The sequence below is a fragment of the Folsomia candida genome, unplaced genomic scaffold (genome assembly GCF_002217175.1).
Source record: "Folsomia candida strain VU population unplaced genomic scaffold, ASM221717v1 Fcan01_Sc007, whole genome shotgun sequence".
Lineage (NCBI taxonomy): Eukaryota > Metazoa > Arthropoda > Collembola > Entomobryomorpha > Isotomidae > Folsomia > Folsomia candida.
The window spans coordinates 6,256,780-6,274,433 of record NW_019091199.1 but is presented as its reverse complement, the minus strand read 5'-3'; the positions used below and the strand labels follow the sequence as shown (position 1 = coordinate 6,274,433).

The following is a 17,654-nucleotide window of genomic DNA, read 5'->3' as shown; positions in this document are numbered from 1 at the left end:
AACAGAGCAATCATCATTGAGTGAGTGGAAATTGTCATGTATTATTATTTCCTCCCCGCTCTTCTTCCCTTCAATCTGGTCGATTCAGATGGATCAATATGGCGAAAATACATAGTCAATCTAAATCATTTTATTTGATACAAAAAAATGAAGCCCTAAATTACAAAAATGTCGCCATTTTCATGCCTCCACCTCCTCCCACACACCTCTCGATCACCAAAAAACTCATCAACTTTGCAATTAAACTCGATCCCCCATAAAAGAACCGAATATCCTCATAAATAAATATTATTACGCCAACATTTATGACACTTTATGAAAGCTTTAAACAATTTTATCTCTCTTTTCAGGGCGATTGGACGGTGTGAAGACTTACATGCGGATGCGACGTGTCCCTAGCTACTTACAAGTCAAAGTGATCAAATGGTTCGATTATTTGTGGTTGACTCAAAAGTGTTCGGATGAGGATAAAACGGTCGGCTGTCTTCCAGGTAATGTTCCAAAAACTTTGTATCCCGCCCAATTTATAACTTGTTGTCCATCCATGTCGCAATCGCAGAGATTCACGCTTTTTCTTTGACAAAAAAACTTTACTTGTTTGTCTTTTCTCCCCAAAGTTTCCTTTCCCCATTAGAAAAAAACGAGCTGAAATGAAATAACAAACAAACTTTTTTTCTATCTATTCCTGATTGTACACACGTAACACTGCCAAAAGTATGTACCACCTGGTTAAAAAAGGACATGTTTTTTCTACAAGAAATACAAACACAGCGAATAAAATTATAGATTTCTCGCGTGCAACATGCAACATTCCCGTCAAGTTAAAAAGTCAACAGTTCATCGCATCGCTGCAGGCAAGGGAGGCTTGTAAATTAGAAAATTATTGGAGAGGAAGTGATAACTTTTACCACCAAGTGTAGTAGTGAATTTCTGCTGAACGATAATGTTCACCTGTGCTCACGTACGTATAGATTTAGATTCATTTCTCTAGTAAAATAAATTCCTCGACGACGACATGACGGGCTTCTTCCTCTCGTTGATTTATTGCCTTGCCTCTCGCACCCCATAATGTTCAGCGGAATAGCTGACATTCACGAATTCCAGTAGTAATTAAACCCTTTAACCGTGCAATTAAGCCGGGATTAATTCCAACCTGGCTTCAAATTTTTCGAGAAGCCCAACTATGTGGGACACACCGTTTAAAATTCTGCTGACTTGTGCAAACATGCATTTTCTCTGGTAGTAGAAAAGTGGGGCGAATGTGTATAATTAATTTAATTTGTCCCTCGCCACAAACACCCGATGTGAATGTGGAGGGAGAAGAATCAAATATTTTTCCACTAAAGGGTGGCCGTGGTCGTGCTGTTCCTTGTAATTACGTCTCCTGTAATATTTATTTACGCTTGCACAAATCCTACAGAGAAGCGTATATATCCAAGTCAGTTTCAGTGGGGAGAAAGTTATGTACCTAATTTTGTTTTCATATGCAGCCAAGGTTTTGACTTGTTCAACTTCAACTTTCACTCAAAGTGCAGCCAGCCATCCATCCATCTCCATCCGGGGAGATGAATTGGATGGGTCGGGGTTGTTTTGAATAGGGGAAAATAAAATAATTTCCTGTTATCTTCAAAGAGAAGTGGAAAGGTGAAGAAGTGCTCATTTAAGTTTCACTAGACTTCTTATTTATGGAGTTAGTAGCTTAGTCGTCGTCTCCTAAACCTATCCGAATTTGGGGAGTACAGGGATCATTTCTTTGTTGAACGAGGGAGACGCATACATACGTAAATTCATTGTTCTCAAGAGCTTCTTTATTTGTTGAGACTAACACCCTGTTGATTTCTTATGTTGTTGTTTTTTTATCTAAATATTCAGACATAGGGAACCGGATAGATGTACAGTGTGGTTTAAATGTCTCGCTACAATGGGAAATTTTGCATAAGGGGAAAGTCCCTAAATCGTCATTAATTATTAGAATTTAGGAGTGAGATTTTTACAAATTATTATCAAAATTGATATAACACTCCTGACAAAATTCTTAAAATTTTGAATTTCAAGGGCAAAATTTCTCTAACTAATGGAAATTTACGAATTTTTCCCATTGTAACGAGACATTTAAACCACCCTGTACATAAATTTGTGTTGAAAATGCGCACAAAATTTAGTATTAACCTGATCGATTTTTCTTTTAACAAAAAGATATTTTCCCTTCTCCCTTCGTTCGAGAAGTAAGTGTCACCAGACTCTGTCATAATAATTTCTATGCAAGTATCCCATTTTACAGTGTAATAAACATGTCCAGTTATATGAATAGGATGATGAAATGGTTTTGTTTTTAAGGAAGAAAGCAAATAAAAGTTGCTTCTTCTCGTGGGCGATGTGCCCAACCTGTCAGTTTTCAGCCTGCTCTTCTCCTGGATTGGAATGTAATGTTCATTTCATGGCGAGGCAGTAAAGTCTGGAGGCAAGCATGTGATAGTGGGTGATCTTTCATTTATTCACGTGATGCCCCCACTCAATCGCGGATGGGATGGGGCCATTAAATTGTTATGACTTTTGCTGGAAATTACCCCAGTTTGAGAGAAAGCAAAGGCTTGCCTGGGATATTCTTATTTTATCTGTTGCTCCCCCCTTCACGAAGGCTGCAAAATGAAGAAATGTCAAATATGGGTAACAAAAGGGGACGATGATGGGTTATAAATTACGTTCATATTTTATATTTTTTTTATGAATGGATTTGCAAGTCGTCGAATTTTCTGGGATGGGGAGAAGTAATAAATTCCAATCTTTCCTTTTTATTTAGACCAGTGTTTTATTACGGGTTTAAATTGAGGAGGATATATTGTGCTTGGAAAATTGATGAATTTGTCGATTTTTTGAATTAGTTGGAAATTATGAGAATAAAATAATATGAATTCGAATCAAACGTAAATATTGATGAAAGTAGGAATTATATATTTTTGTGTGATTTAGTCGCCAAAAAGAGACATATTAGTTACCAATATAGCTGTAGTATTAAAAGATTATTGTTGGCTACGCAAGTTACGTGTCCAAAGTTGTATATTATTTTATTCATTAAATTGAGGAGTAAATAGTGTTTGGCGAAATTGAAGAATTTTCAGATTTTTTTGAATTATTTGAAAATTTTGAGAATCAAATAATATAAATTCGTTAATTCGTATGAAACATAATATTGGTGAAAGTAAAAATTATATATTTTGCGTGATTTTGTCGCCTAAAAGTGAAAAAATTAATTTTCAATATAATTATAGTATCAAAAGATTGGTGGGGGATTTTCCATATAACAAGATAGATACCTTGATCTGTGGGGCACTGGCACTTGATTTTATTTTATTTTATTTGTTTATTTCTACCCCAAACAAACCTTACACATCATCCCCACCAAACCCTCCACCATCATTTCCTGCCTGCCCTTTCTCTAAAATATATAAAATACATACAACGAGCACTTTTGGCCCTGAAAGGAAAGTGCGAGTCAACAACACCAAAAAGTAGCCAACAATCAAGACAAAGTTGCTGTTCGTTCGCCACACAAACGTCTCCTCCTCCACCTCTCGTAATGATTGATGAAGTGAACGTTTGACACTTGAAAAGTTTCGAAACCTTTTCCTCTCAATCACAAAACAAGGCCAGCCAACCAACCAACCAGCCAGAAAAGGTGCACACGAGACAGGAGGAAATGTATTGTGTATGTAGTAGCATCATCTCATCAAGGCTAAAAATTGTCCAATTTTTCTCCCTTTCCTCACTTTCACCAGGATCCAATCCAGTTTCCATTGAAGCGTGTGGACAGAGGAACAATGTCCCCACGGTTATTCGATGTCTGCATCATCTCCCCATGTTATACAAACCCCGCCCTCTCCTATCCTACAATGTTAATGTCCCCACGGCTTCCGTGACCACTAAATTCCAATCCAATCATTCCAGAAATGGTTGAGCAAGAGAGGAAGAAGATCTTAATTTACTGGAGAGAAAATTGTGAAATTTTTTCCATCTGCAAAACCACCAACCTTTCCTTATTTAATCGGGTGTTTGTGCCGATAAGTGTGGGCGACTTGTGTTCATTATTTTTTATAAGTGAACATGTCAGGCTGCGAAGTGAAGGAAGAAGAAGTTTGCGGTCGTGGTGATGATGATGGATGAATAGAGGGAAAAGAGAAAGCAGGCCTTTCTCTCTCCTCTCCTATCGAGACAGCCAGACAGCCTGGTTTTCTTAGTTGGCCGATATCCGATACCTTTTCGGAGAGCATGCTGAACACCATCGACTAAACTATTTTACCCGTTTTTTTATTAGCTTGGCTTGTTCCCCACGTGGAAAGTGTAGATTTTATTCTGGTATTTGTTTATTACGTATTTTGTGTGGAAAATATTTCCTGAAAGTTGAGAATTTATGAGGTATAAAGTTTCATTATTTATTTGACTCTTTATTGACGCTTCAGAAACAGGCGAGGGTTTCAATTGTGTTTGATTTTTGAACGATTTTTTTCTCAAATTTCAGACAAACTCAAGGCAGAGATTGCGATCAACGTGCATCTGGACACATTGCGACGAGTGGAAATATTCCAAAACACGGAAGCTGGTTTTCTATGGTATGTTATTCAAGGCTAAATAAGGAACTTTGCAGATGACAGGTATTTTTGGCATATTTTTGCAAATATTGTATATTACTTTACATACTTTTCAGTGAACTCGTCCTACGACTTCGGCCTGTTCTATTCTCTCCGGGAGATTACATTTGCAGAAAGGGTAAGTTTTTTTATAAATGTTCACTTTTTACATTATTATTGAAAACGTATAAGTTCATATCGTTTAAAAAATTCTCTACTAAATTATTTACCTCAGTTTAGAATAAGGTATACGCCGTTATAAAATTTTAACCTTTATTCGGCTACATGATTACTTTAAGATTTTCTATACAGTTACACTTAAATTAAGTGAGCCGACTTAAAAAAATTTGTCCTTGAACTTACCAATTTTGCCAAAATATCACCTAAAAATAGCGAAATTATAATGAGTCTAAAGGTCAAAATGATCTCATACCTCCACTAACATACTCATGATAACGAAGTTTTTTAATATGATTATGAAATGCATACGCCGTCATAATTATAATTATATTTTCCTTAATTAATAGGTGAGGTTGGCAAAGAAATGTACATCGTGAACCGGGGAAGACTCCAAGTAGTAGCAGACGACGGGAAAACGGTGCTCGCCACCCTCAAGCCGGGCTCATATTTCGGAGAAATCTCAATCCTCAATATGGGAACTGCAGGTACGAAACTATTCCTACCTTACATCAGGTTCGGTTCAAAATTCAATTTGGAACATGACATCAACAACCTGAACGAAAAACAGATTGATTCCCACATGCCTGACTGACTGGACGGATAGATAACACGACTCCGCTCCTGATTTCCTTCTTGGTGTAGTTTACATTACATTACATTTTCACTACGAACCAACCTCAAAATTTGATGCGTTTCCATTACGCAATAACTGAAATGAAATTCCCATCAAATTGAAAGTGACATATGTATTTACGACAAGGGAAAAGCACATTTTTACACTTACTCCTTTGACTTTTACTACTCATTCTCGAGTTCTTGTTTGTTGCTGATTTTTTTTCTCTTCCCTGGGAAAAGTTGAGTCAGCTCAAATACAGGAAAACTTACGGGACACACAGAAAAAAACAGAACATTATTGTTTCTTGTGACTTGTTTATTTACGTACAACTGCCTGCCACCCACCCTTCACCCACGTAATAATAGTGGGAGAGAGAGGAAGTTGGTGGTGGATGGAGAAAGGGAACAAATACAAAGGAATTAGCAGCAGCAGCAGCAGCAGCAGCAGGAGCTTTGTTGAAAGTGACACACGGACTCTGTTCTCACTTCACTCACTCCTAAATAAAGTAAGAGACATTATGTCCACTTGGCGTGACTGGACTGTGTGACGGGTGAAAGTAAAGTAGGTAAATAGAAAGTAGGGAAAGAAAACCATTGTGTGGACATATACGAGCGGAGAAATTATTTGGTTGGGGAGGGAACTTGGTGTAGGAATGGTACATATGTTGATCGTGCATAAATATGTAGGCATTTGGGTGAGACGAATGTTTCATGGGTGTAATATTTTTGGAGTATTTATGAAAATGTGGGTTAAAATCAATACAGAAATGTATATTGTTGGACTTGGAGGTCATACTTGATTTAAATTTGTGTTAGGAATTTAAAGTAGCACAAATTAGACGAGAAAAAGATTGTGAAGTATGTTATGTGTTTATTTTTGCTGTGCATGAATTAGCGATGAGATTTTTATATTTTTGCCCAATGTTTCATATGAAAAAAAAATATTTAATTTATTATTTTCGGTTGTGATTGATCAGGTTCAATTATTTCGTTTGATGTCATTTTTTAACCTTATCCTGAGTCAGGGCTTATGTAGTACCCGTCATGATTGTCTGTTTATCGATTACGGTTATTCAATCCATTTGAAATTTTGCACACAAGGAGAATATGCAAAATTAGGAATCAATTTCGCAGCTAAACAAAATCTGTCGCAAAATGTAAAAAGTTTACCCACCTCAATTACTTATTAATAACAAGTTGACTCTAGCTAAATATGTAGGGCTGCACCGTGGGTTATACTTTTTATTGCGACATTGTCGAAATGAGCATTAAAAATGAAAAGTTTTGTGCCAACTTACATCCATAGTTTTCCCCTCCACCCAACTTATGGCATGCCTGGGACACATTCTTACCACAATCGTCAAACACGGCACGCACATTCTTGTCCTTACGTACACAAAAGGGGAGAAAGTCGCATTATTAAATGGGCAAGTCAGAATAACTTCTTTCCCATTACACAGGTGCCATGGCCATGCCTACCCAGCTACGTTTTTAGTTATGATTGCAGGGGGTCGATCAACAAAATAGTAAAAGTTCCTTCCCTACGTGTGTACGTCGTAGAAAGTAAAACTTGTGCCAAAACAATATGCAAAACGGAAAAAGAAGGCCCCCGAGAAGTGAAAGTATTTATGTCGTCTCGGATTAGTTTCTCTCTCCAAAATCCAAATTATCCAATTTCAATCCGACCCAAAGCAAAGGTGAAGGCGGAGGATAAAGTGGTAGTGGTGCGTGATGGAGGAAAAAGAGGGGAGAGAGATTAGCTCCATAAGTTAAACTAAGTTTGAGCCCAACAGATTGATGACATGAATAGATTTATGTACGAGGAGTATAAGAAGGAATTGAAGACCGGCATTAAAAATTGAACACACACCGCTGCTCCGATATACTTCTCATGCTTCTCATGCAGTGGCCGCGGAAGCTGTGGGGACGTTGACATTGTACGATAAGGGAGGGAAGGGTTTGTATAAAATGGGGAGATGATGGGGACATCGAACAACCGTGGGGACATTGTCCCTCGCTGGTTCCGCGGCGACTGATTCAGTATTCGCATAGTCACAAGTCACAGTTGAAAGTAAAAGTTGGAGATTTAGAGCACGGTGAGGACAGACACATCGGGTGATTTAGTGCCAAAGTGGTTCCCCTCTTAAGGAACAAGTTGAGCGGATTTTTCACATTTCTTATATTATTCTCTCTGCTCCCAGTCATGTTCGCAGAGAATAAAAAATGGTTTACTTTATATTACACAGAGAGAGAGAAATTTTGCAAATGTGTCATTTTGCAAATATGTGCCTTACATAAGGCATAATATTCCCAATCTGTAACCTAAATATTTGCAGAAATTAAACCAATTTCACTGGTTGGTTTCAGACCGGCTTTATTAATTGCACACCCAACTTTCCCTTAGCTTATTTCGTTAGTTATGGAACGTACGTACCCGACGAGCGAACGAGATTATGTTGGATTAGCAATCAATCATTGGTAAAAGCAGACTTGGTGAAAGCTGGCTGCTGGATTGGATTGGATCCGTATATTCACACAGGGCGACATTATGTATAAATAGTCAGATATGCATATATATATATGGTGGATAAGGTAAGTACAAGTCCCAACAGACCAACAAGAACAGAGACCCAGTTTCAATTTACTTTCACTATTTGCAATTCCGAGCTACATAAATACACATCATACCCGACCACATACACGCCAAATGCTGGGAAACGGTTCACCTTGCGGGGGCTGATATCCTCGTGGTGCGGTTTGTAGTGAACGTATTTATTGTGCAAATACATAATGCATACATGTAATTCCTGATATTGACACTGATGCCACATTTCATTTATCAGAGCCACTTTACATTTTAAAGGGATCCAATCCAAGCAAAAACAAACCTTGCTTTTCCTTCACGTTACGCTGGCTCACTCGCTCATTTGCCTACCAAACAACAAAATTGTTTAAGTTGACTCTCAAAATAATTGGACAAACAGTCAACACTCGAGGAACAAATGGGACGAGATAGGAAAAGCTTTTAAAATCTTTACATAAAACATGGACAGATATTCATTCTCTGCATAACAAGCCCACTCACTTTACTCTACTCGCTTCGGTATAATTGCCCCAACGTTGACGACGACGACAAAGTCGCATTAATTTTGGAGGAGTAAAAGCGGAAATGAATTTGAGGAAGGGAATTTACTTTTACGCAGTATTTAACTTTCCCTTAGTTGTTTTAAGACGAAAAAATTGAGTCGAGTTTCTGTCTCCTGCTCGTGTTTTATTTTAGAAAAAGAATGAAATATATTTCTTGGGTTTCCTACATGCTTCTTTTATTTCTTATTCTTTTCAGGTAACCGACGGACAGCTTCAGTTCGATCTGTGGGTTACAGTGATTTATTCGGTTAGTAGTACATCTCAAAATATGGATGCGTTTGGAATTTATTTGATAAGAAATGTTACATTTTTTTCTAGTCCTGTCAAAAACGGACATGTGGGATGTCCTCAAAGAATATCCTGCAGCGCGGGTCCGATTGGAAGCAATAGCTTGCAAGGTAACAAACAATTGGTACTTTTATTCTAATATGTCTTTGTAATTGAGTGATTAATATTTTTTTATTCTAATTAACACAGCGACTCGAAAAGTATAAGAAAGCGCCCTTGGAGAAAGGTGAGTTTTGTGTGTTTTTCTGCACTTTTTCCACCGCAAAAAAAACTCCTCCCAGTCTGGGGAGTGATGTACGTGTGTGGGTGTCGTGTCTCGTCTTGTCTGCATGAATCCTTTCTCTTTTCTCTCTGATATTTATAATGTAGCCGCTTTGGGCCGCTGTAACTCGACCCCAGGTTTGGTGGAGACGCTGGGTCAAGTGCCTCTCGAGGAGATGTGGGTCAACCCTGAAGAACCCGAGAACAAGCCCTTAATAATGTCCTCCGCCGCCCATCACAGTCATGGACAACATGGACAAAATTCGGCCACCTCAAACTCCTCCATACCCTCGTCCGAGGAGGACAAGTCGAATAAGGGACATCTTCCAAAAATTAACTTTTATACCTCAGGTAAAAATATGGATAGTTTTGGAAATATGGTAGGGTTACTTATATACTTCGGACTGGTATTGATTTTGTAATAAATTCTTATCGGATTGGTAGTAATTTTTTGGTGAGTGGTAAACTTGCTACCGATATGGTACAACTTTAGTACTGAGCCATTACTACACGGTAGTACTTGTTAATACCGCTTTGGCAGAGTTATATACACTGTAAAGCATCCGGTAGAGTGGCATATATACTCCGGACTGGTATTGATTTGGTAATAAATTCCTACCGTATTGGTAGTAGTTTGTTTCTGAGGAGTAAATTTTTCATTGCCACAACATTACTAAACGGTAACCCCCGTTATTACCAGTACCGACAGAAGAGTCATATATTTATGTACTCCAGCCAGTAATAAATTAATACCAGTTTTCTACGAGTGTGCATAGTTCTTTTCTGTTCACAAATCCTGTCCCATTTTACCCCAAATATTTCCTCCCCGTATAATCCTACATTACATACTATACACACATTACTTAATTCTCGAAACATACATAATTGGCACCGACTCTCTCAATACACGGTAAAACCTACCTACCTACCAAACTGCACACTTAATTCCTAAAACGGTAGTGAAAGTCATTAGTTGTTGGGCTCGAGTGAAAAAGTTTTCTCCTTATTTAAAACTAGTTACTTCTTGCACGGTGGCTCTGCTTTCTCCTCTCCTTCCTTCCCTACTTAGTAACTACTATTAGCTCATCTCTCGTTCGATTTTATTCACGATGTGCGAGGCAGAAGTGTATGCTTTTCTCCGTGAAGAAATGAGACCCAGCAAGCCAAGCCAATCAACTCTCATGCAGTAGCAACAGCCTGTTCACATAAATGAGGTGAAGCTGCTGCTGTATGAGTAGTTTTAGGCTGGCAAAGTTTTAATTTATCTCAAGCATGCATCCACTTCTTTTCCTTGGTGAACAAGTAATTTCCCATTTTTTTAAGACAAGTTATATATTCCATCTCCTCCTCTGCCTCTGCCTTTCCACACTTTTAGAGTGGAAACTTGCACATGCCGGGACATACAGTGTAGCGCTTTCTTCTCTACATACTCAACCACCTTGAACTTTCATGATTAGAATGCAAACCAGCTTCATCATGAGGAGGAGGAGGAGGAAAAGAGAAATAGAGTGGATTTTTAATGCTTACAGCCCCAAGTAAGTAATTTTTTCCCCTACAAAGCAGCCCAGCCAGTCAGGCCGACCCAGCTAATTTACAATTTTTTGAGACGGCATTAACAAAGGAGAAAAGAGAATAAAGTAAAGTTTGGTGGTTTGTAGTCACGAACTGTTTTCACGAAATTTAAGTAGCTACACGGCTACATACACGGCTTTCTTTTCCACTTTTCGCTTCTTTGTTTGTGGGGAAAAGACGCCTCATTTTGGTTATGACGATGTCTTTCAGCCACGAAGGTTGTTGGGTTCTTGGGATAAGAAGCTGCTGCGTTCGAGTTTTTGGATGGACGATATTTTCTTACATGACCAAAATTGTTTGATCCTGGAAAAAGTGGAGTTAATCATGCCATCAAAAGTGCTTATGTATGCTTGTCATCGTATCAAACTGCATTTTATTCAGGCTGGATCATAATTTGGCACGATACGTATAATATTTTCCACTAGTACTTAAAGCCTTCCCCGCATTTTAAGGCGATTACTTAAGTACTTATATTCAAAACCGATAATTACCAACTTATCAATAATAATCCCCGTCTGACACATGATCTGAATTAGTGATACAGAATATGATACCTGCCTGAGAGGAGGGGAAAAGTTGTCCATTTTCGCTTAGTCTCACTTTCACTCGGGGCAAGGTATCACAACCAATTCGAGTGTATATCATGTCCACATTCTTCGTCCTTATTCTTGGTCCACGTCCAAATTCCCAAGTTGAGTGAGTCTACGATCCGCCGAGTCCTCCGTGTGCTAAACGGAAAGAGAAATAAAGTTATATAAGAAACGCAGCCAAAAGGAAAGAGTGATCGATCGATCAGGTTTTTTGGATGGAGGAAAAGCGAAGAAGAAGAAGAAGACCAAGGTAAAGTAAAGAGAAAGTCAAAGGCAAAGTGAAATACTCAACTTTAAATTGGACTGGATTTTAAAGCTCAACTTTAAGAGACATTCTTGTCTCGTAAAGAAAATGAGAGAATTTTGTTTGTTATGTAGACATGATTGAATTGATTAGCCTGGTGGACTTGGGTACAATTCTGTCACAAATATCTTCCAAAAACTATTTAGCCAAATTCCTCTCAATCCTCCATTACTTATCCAACTTTCCTTCACCCACCCGCACACTGCATCAACTGCATTTCTTTCTTTTCTTGCATTTATTTCACCCCATTTTTTTTATTTCCTCCTCGTCTGGATGGAACCTAGCTCTCTCTCTTTTTCAGCTTTTGGAGTAATAATTTGGTAATTGGTTTGGCTAGGTGCCAGTGTAACTTCCTCACGCGAAAGTGATGCTCGGATGGCATCTGCCGCATCGAGAAGTACGGCCACCGTCCTTTCCCCGGCTAATTTGATGGCTGCCCCGGGCGGGGGTGGCGTCACGCCGTCGTCATTCCTACACGTGCCGGACCACGAGTCGTCCCACCTCTCAATTTCACCCCTCTCCGCGGACCATGTCTTCTTCCAGCAGCACCATCATCCTCATCCTTCCACGGGTAAGGAAATATATAAATTCTCGGAAATTTATTAATTTTTTCAATTAAAATTTTTTTTGTACTAAAAATACAAATTGTATCTCCTCCAGTTCGAAGATTATCCGGATCTGCGGGAAGTTCTAGTCACATGATGATGGGCGTCTCCGCCTTACTCGACGCCACACAGGATGCCGCCCTCCTCCAAGAAATTCGCCGCCTGCGGGAACGTCTCGTGACATTGGAGACGGAAAATGCAACTCTTAATTTAAAACTTTCCCAGCAACAGTGGGAAGTTGAGCATCGTTTGGCCGAGATTGAAATGCATATTTGCGGCGCTTCCAGTGCGGCCTCGAGCGCGGATGAGGAACGGAATAAGGAATCCGCCATTTAAAACCACCAAAATGAGATCTTTTTATTATTATTCTTGTTGTTATCATTGTTATTTAACATAAATTAAGATGTAGATTCCAATTTGTATATAAAAATCTACATATTTACAACATCAATGAATTATTATTGACCAAGAAAATATGCCAAAAACTAACAAAACCTTTGAGGATGAGGATAAAAACAAAACCTAGGAAAAAAAATAATAATCTATTCTACTCTCTGATTTGTAATACCAACCAAACCAGTTGAAAACACCAAAAAATTTTATACTTTTTAACCCATAAAAACATTCCCAATAAGTACACAAATAATGACCATACCGACTTTTAAATATGTAGTAATTAACTATTCTACATTGTAATAATAATAATAATAAATAATGATAGTCGCGCGGTGGCCTATTAAGCTAAAAATAATAATACAGCGATTATGTAAAATAGCACACAACACATTTTAGTCCTTAAAAAACAATTCATGACTAACATACATACTTAGTTTTCTTAACGGAAGGATGAGAACAAGGTGCCAAAGACATACATAAAACTTTTTATTCTTAATTCTTAGTTAGATTCTTAATGAGAGCAGATGGTTTAATAATTTGTGATAAAAATATTCTGGTTTTTCTAGTCTTAAAATTAGGAATTGTCAGGTCATGATGATATGATGATGATGATATTGAGTGATGAATATGATGACGCAGTGAGACTTATTAAATAAACATGATTTTTCGTAGGGGTAAATAATTAATTAGTGTAAATTTTAATCAAATATTTAATTACTTATCACTATCCGCACCTTGTACTCGTACTGTTGTACTACTAATAAAAATATGTTACAAAATAGCCACACAAACTGTAAGTAACCTTGTCGTCGTCACTTTCTCAAATACCCATTTATGCAATTTTGTAACTAATAAGTAATCAATTTAATATCTTCCAAATTCACTTAAAAAACTTGCAAAAAAATAACTGGATTACGAAACATTAACGTCTTCTCTCTTTTTAAATATCCACAACTTTGAAAAACTACTCATTACTGAGAAAGAAAACTAAGCATCCAGTCAAACAGGCAGAGAAGTAATTAGCAGCATCTGACGAAAAATGTGATTTTAACGGATAATGTATTTTATAAATTACTTGTAAATGTACTGAACTGGAAGAAGAAGAAGATGCTGTCTTTCTCACCTACTTAACTTACTTATTAAATAATCCAGATGAGGTAACCTTTTTCTTAAAAAAAGAATCAGATAAACTATGATTTTTCAGGTAAAATAATACATTTTCTCATTTTATATATATTTAAAAATATATTAACTAATTCTTCACTACACAATAATTAATTACAGTGAAAGTATAAATCAAGGTGGTCGTATCTAGTATTATTTATTACTTATTATTATTAAATATTATGTATTGGAAAATGTCGAGGGAGATGATTTTACAATAGCCAGCGACGCAATGTAAAGTTTACATAAATTATGAGATTTATAAAACAAGACATCAAACGCCAACGAACAATTAACTCTGAATAAATAAATAATGTGAGGGAGGAAAAAAGAATAAAAGAAGAAGAAGGTGAATTTGTGGGTGGAGAAAAATTGTGGAAAAAATAAAAATGAAATTTTTAAATGGATATACGTCAGCAGGATAATAATTATAATGAAAATAATTATTGTCATATTTTCATAAAAATACAATGGAATTAGGTATTTTATACGATTTCTTTAACGGCTTTTTCACGGCATAAAATTGTTTGTTTGTTGAGAGGGCAAGGCTGAATTAATACAATTGAAATTAGTCGCATTCGCAAAATAGCTTGGATCCGGCCTTCATGAAAGAATTTATGGAGAACGACAAGGTGAAAAATTTTGTTTATTGGTGCAATTAATCGATCAATATTAATTACTTACAAGTTTTTAAATATTTTGTAAGTTTTCGTAAGAGGTGTCACATTTTTTACTACCTTGACATTTAAATATTTGCTTGATAACATTAATCATTTTTGTTTGGCAAGATAAGCCTTTTATCATGCAGGCTGTTACGTAACTCTTTCGAGCACATGATGATTTTTACAGTAACAACACATTCCATTCTGTTAATAAATACTTGCATGAATTTTTTTAGTGGTTGAGTGAGTGAAATTCCGAAAGTGATATTTTTAAAATTTTTGTACGTGACTAAAAAATTGTTTTTCGAACTTCTCATGGAAATTAAAATAAGCGTCTAGTCTTAAGTTTTCTGTTTTACAAGAAAAATCAGGACCAACTCCGGGTCAAATTTTTACTTGTATTTAAAATTTTACATTATAGCATTAATAATTTTTTTAAATTCTATTCTGAACCTAAATTCATACCGAGATTAATTAGTATTCAAAATTTTTCTTACCTGTAAAATCGTGTAATCCTAGATAAATATTACCAAAATGAGCAAAATGAAGCCATTAGAAAAATTAAAAGCCAACTTTAACATGAATACGACCGAGGAGATTTACTTTTGGAAAAGCGAGGTAAGCAAAAATGCATAACCCCTTATTCTGCAAGCTTATCCTTAAAATTTGGGTTATCCAAAGTGGGAACGTTTCAACCCCTCCGATCGCTTATGTAACGTTTCCCTGCCCTATCTCGCCTTCCGGTTCGGCATGTTGGCCTATTTTCTGGGGGGCACGATCTACAACATGTACTGCACCCAAGACATCAACCTGTACTTCATCTTCCTCACAAATTGGTCATTCACCCTCCAACTAATCTACACGGCGTTATTCTTCTTTCGACTCGTGTGGGTGCGGTGGAAGCGAGAAAATGTGGAAAATCGTCTTTTTTCCAGCTCCGCCGTCAACCCCGACCCCAGTCTCCCCTGGGCGGAGAAGATAATCTGGGTTGGTGTCAACCTCATCGTGGTCGTCCCGTACGTCGTGACGTTGGGGTATTGGATGTTCATCTTTAGTGGAAGTGAGTATATAGAAATATGTACATTTTAAATAATATAAACAGTGTTTCGGGTGCAAGTAACAAACACCTTCCAAGAAATAACGGCAAGAAAGTGGTTTCTTGCAGGTATTTTGACCTGCAAGAAATGCAAAGCGCAAGAAACTACGCCGCCGTACTTCACACGGCGCGTGCCTGGATTGCGCATATTTCTTGCACTTTCTCCCAGTTTCTTGCACTTCGCATTTCTTGCATTTCTTGCTTTGCAGTGCAAAAAATGTAGCTAACCCACAAAAAAACGAAACACTAAAGACAAAGCTTAACCTAAAAATATTTATACCAATTTTCTACCCCAATTTCACCCAGGTTTCAAGGACCACACGACCTGCGAGGTTGCGAGTGATCTTATCGTTCATGCGTTCAACTCTCCCGTAGCGTTGCTGGATGTGATGGTCATGGCGGTCCCGATCCGAATAAGTCACATGATCTTCCCCATCATTGTGGGATTTCTGTACATTTTCTTTTCGTAAGACAACCTTATCTTACCTTATCCTACCTAAAAATTGTATCTTATCTTAAAATATCTATCCATCCAGAGGAATGTACGAGGTAGGAAACGGACAATACGCGCAAGGCCTAGAATATATTTACTCCATGCTGAACTGGCGACATAAGCCGGGAATGGCGAGTGTCGCCTCAGTCGTCGGGATTTTGGGGGCCGGTCTGCTCCACTTGGTCATGGGATGGGGCGTGTACCGTCTCAGGGTCTTCTTGGCGAGGAAATTGGTCGTCGGGGGACGTGGCGCCGGGAGAGGAAATTTGACCATTAGTCCGGACGATGTTACCACAAATGAGGCCAGAAAAGGGTCCAACATGGCCTTCGATAACCCAACCCTGGTCCAAGATTCAGAAAGCGGGCTGAAGGAATCGGATCAACTGGAAACTAAATCGCTCCCAGGTTACAACACATTTTCAACAGAAGCTGAACGAATAACGAATAAAGTGTGAGATCAGAAGTAAATTTGCATTCATGCGTGACAAAATTATTACGATTGTGATGTGACAAACATGAAATGAAACAAAGCATTTTGGACTGGACTACTGAAAAAAGTTGGGATATTATACATAACATGCTTAACTCACCCACCAGTCACTTTTGCCATTGTGATATTAACTATGTGATGAGAAGATTGACCTTGCAAACGTTTAGTACATACATGGTACCTCTCACCCGGATGCTTTTTGCATGTACATGATGTAGTTGGAGATGCAGAATCAGGCAGAATTTTCGGTATTACTACGCATAATATATAGCATAGGCATCAACCTCAAGCTCAAATACTTACATGGGAATGATCAAATTTCGGAATGTGAAGCAAAAAATAATGTATTTTCCACGCCGTCTCATTCTCATCGTACGCAAAATGTATGTTGCTCAACGCAGAATATTAAATAATCGAAGCGTCTCATGTTGCCTCCTCGTTGATGAATGTGAACTTCGCATTGTGAGCACTGCTTGACTTGATCGTCTCATTTTTCTCATTTTTCTCAAACCCACGTCAATATAAAATATCTCCACAATTTTCTGACTGTGCTCCTGTCAAATACAAAATTAATGTATTTGCCTGGACCAGTTTTAGCCATAATTTCCACTTGATATTTACCCAATAGTACATACATAATAAGTGGCTACTAATTTATGTAGTATGTGTGACCTTCAACCTGTTTCTTCTTTCTTCGAGAAGAGTCATAATAGTCCAAAAGCCACGTCATTACACATGCGAGCATGACAAACGTAAATTAATAAAAATAGTAGCACCACGTCTTTTGTGGTGTGTTTTGAGTTTTGGTGTGGTAAGGTTGGTCATTTAGTCGGACTAATTTTATAGTGATCGTCACATCCCATTTATGTCACGTTACGTGTAATATTTCTAAAACGGGCTGGTCTATTGTGCCCTGAATTTTTGGCAATATTCAATAATTGCAAACATGAAATAAGTAATATGTATCCAATAAAATCTCAAGTTTCGCAGTGATTATTGCCGTAAAATTAGAAATGACGGGAAAACTTAACTTTTCCTAATATGCAAATTAGCACGTTAAGATTTTTAGATTCAATCCACGTATATACAAAAAAATCGCAGCATTTCATGGTAAGATTGCCAGCACATTGCATGGGCAGAAGATTCTAAATTCCAGTCTTGCAAAA

The 17,654-nt window shown here is 37.6% G+C and overlaps 2 protein-coding genes across 6 annotated transcripts in view; both read left to right on the top strand.

Annotated features, from left to right (window-relative positions):
* The window catches only part of LOC110852704 (cyclic nucleotide-gated cation channel alpha-3), a 57,891-nt gene extending 44,302 nt beyond the window's left edge, over window positions 1-13,589 (top strand). For 4 of the 5 annotated variants that reach the window (XM_035853604.1, XM_035853601.1, XM_035853602.1 and 1 more), the window contains exons 11-20: window positions 351-491; window positions 4,517-4,607; window positions 4,703-4,764; window positions 5,153-5,290; window positions 8,764-8,814; window positions 8,886-8,965; window positions 9,045-9,081; window positions 9,225-9,467; window positions 11,920-12,153; window positions 12,243-13,589. In XM_035853604.1, coding sequence (XP_035709497.1) covers window positions 351-491; window positions 4,517-4,607; window positions 4,703-4,764; window positions 5,153-5,290; window positions 8,764-8,814; window positions 8,886-8,965; window positions 9,045-9,081; window positions 9,225-9,467; window positions 11,920-12,153; window positions 12,243-12,523 — 1,358 coding nt within the window. In that variant the 3' untranslated portion in view covers window positions 12,524-13,589. The remainder of the gene's footprint in view (window positions 1-350; window positions 492-4,516; window positions 4,608-4,702; window positions 4,765-5,152; window positions 5,291-8,763; window positions 8,815-8,885; window positions 8,966-9,044; window positions 9,082-9,224; window positions 9,468-11,919; window positions 12,154-12,242) is intronic. The other variant, XM_035853605.1, reaches the window with a different exon arrangement.
* A 558-nt stretch (window positions 13,590-14,147) lies between these two features.
* On the top strand, window positions 14,148-16,466 carry LOC110852549 (protein rolling stone). Its single transcript, XM_022100650.2, has 4 exons — window positions 14,148-15,027; window positions 15,091-15,469; window positions 15,812-15,971; window positions 16,042-16,466. The coding sequence occupies exons 1-4, from the start codon at window positions 14,944-14,946 to the stop codon at window positions 16,451-16,453; spliced, it is 1,035 nt and encodes a 344-aa protein (XP_021956342.1). The 5' UTR covers window positions 14,148-14,943; the 3' UTR covers window positions 16,454-16,466.
* The last annotated feature ends 1,188 nt before the right edge of the window (window positions 16,467-17,654 follow it).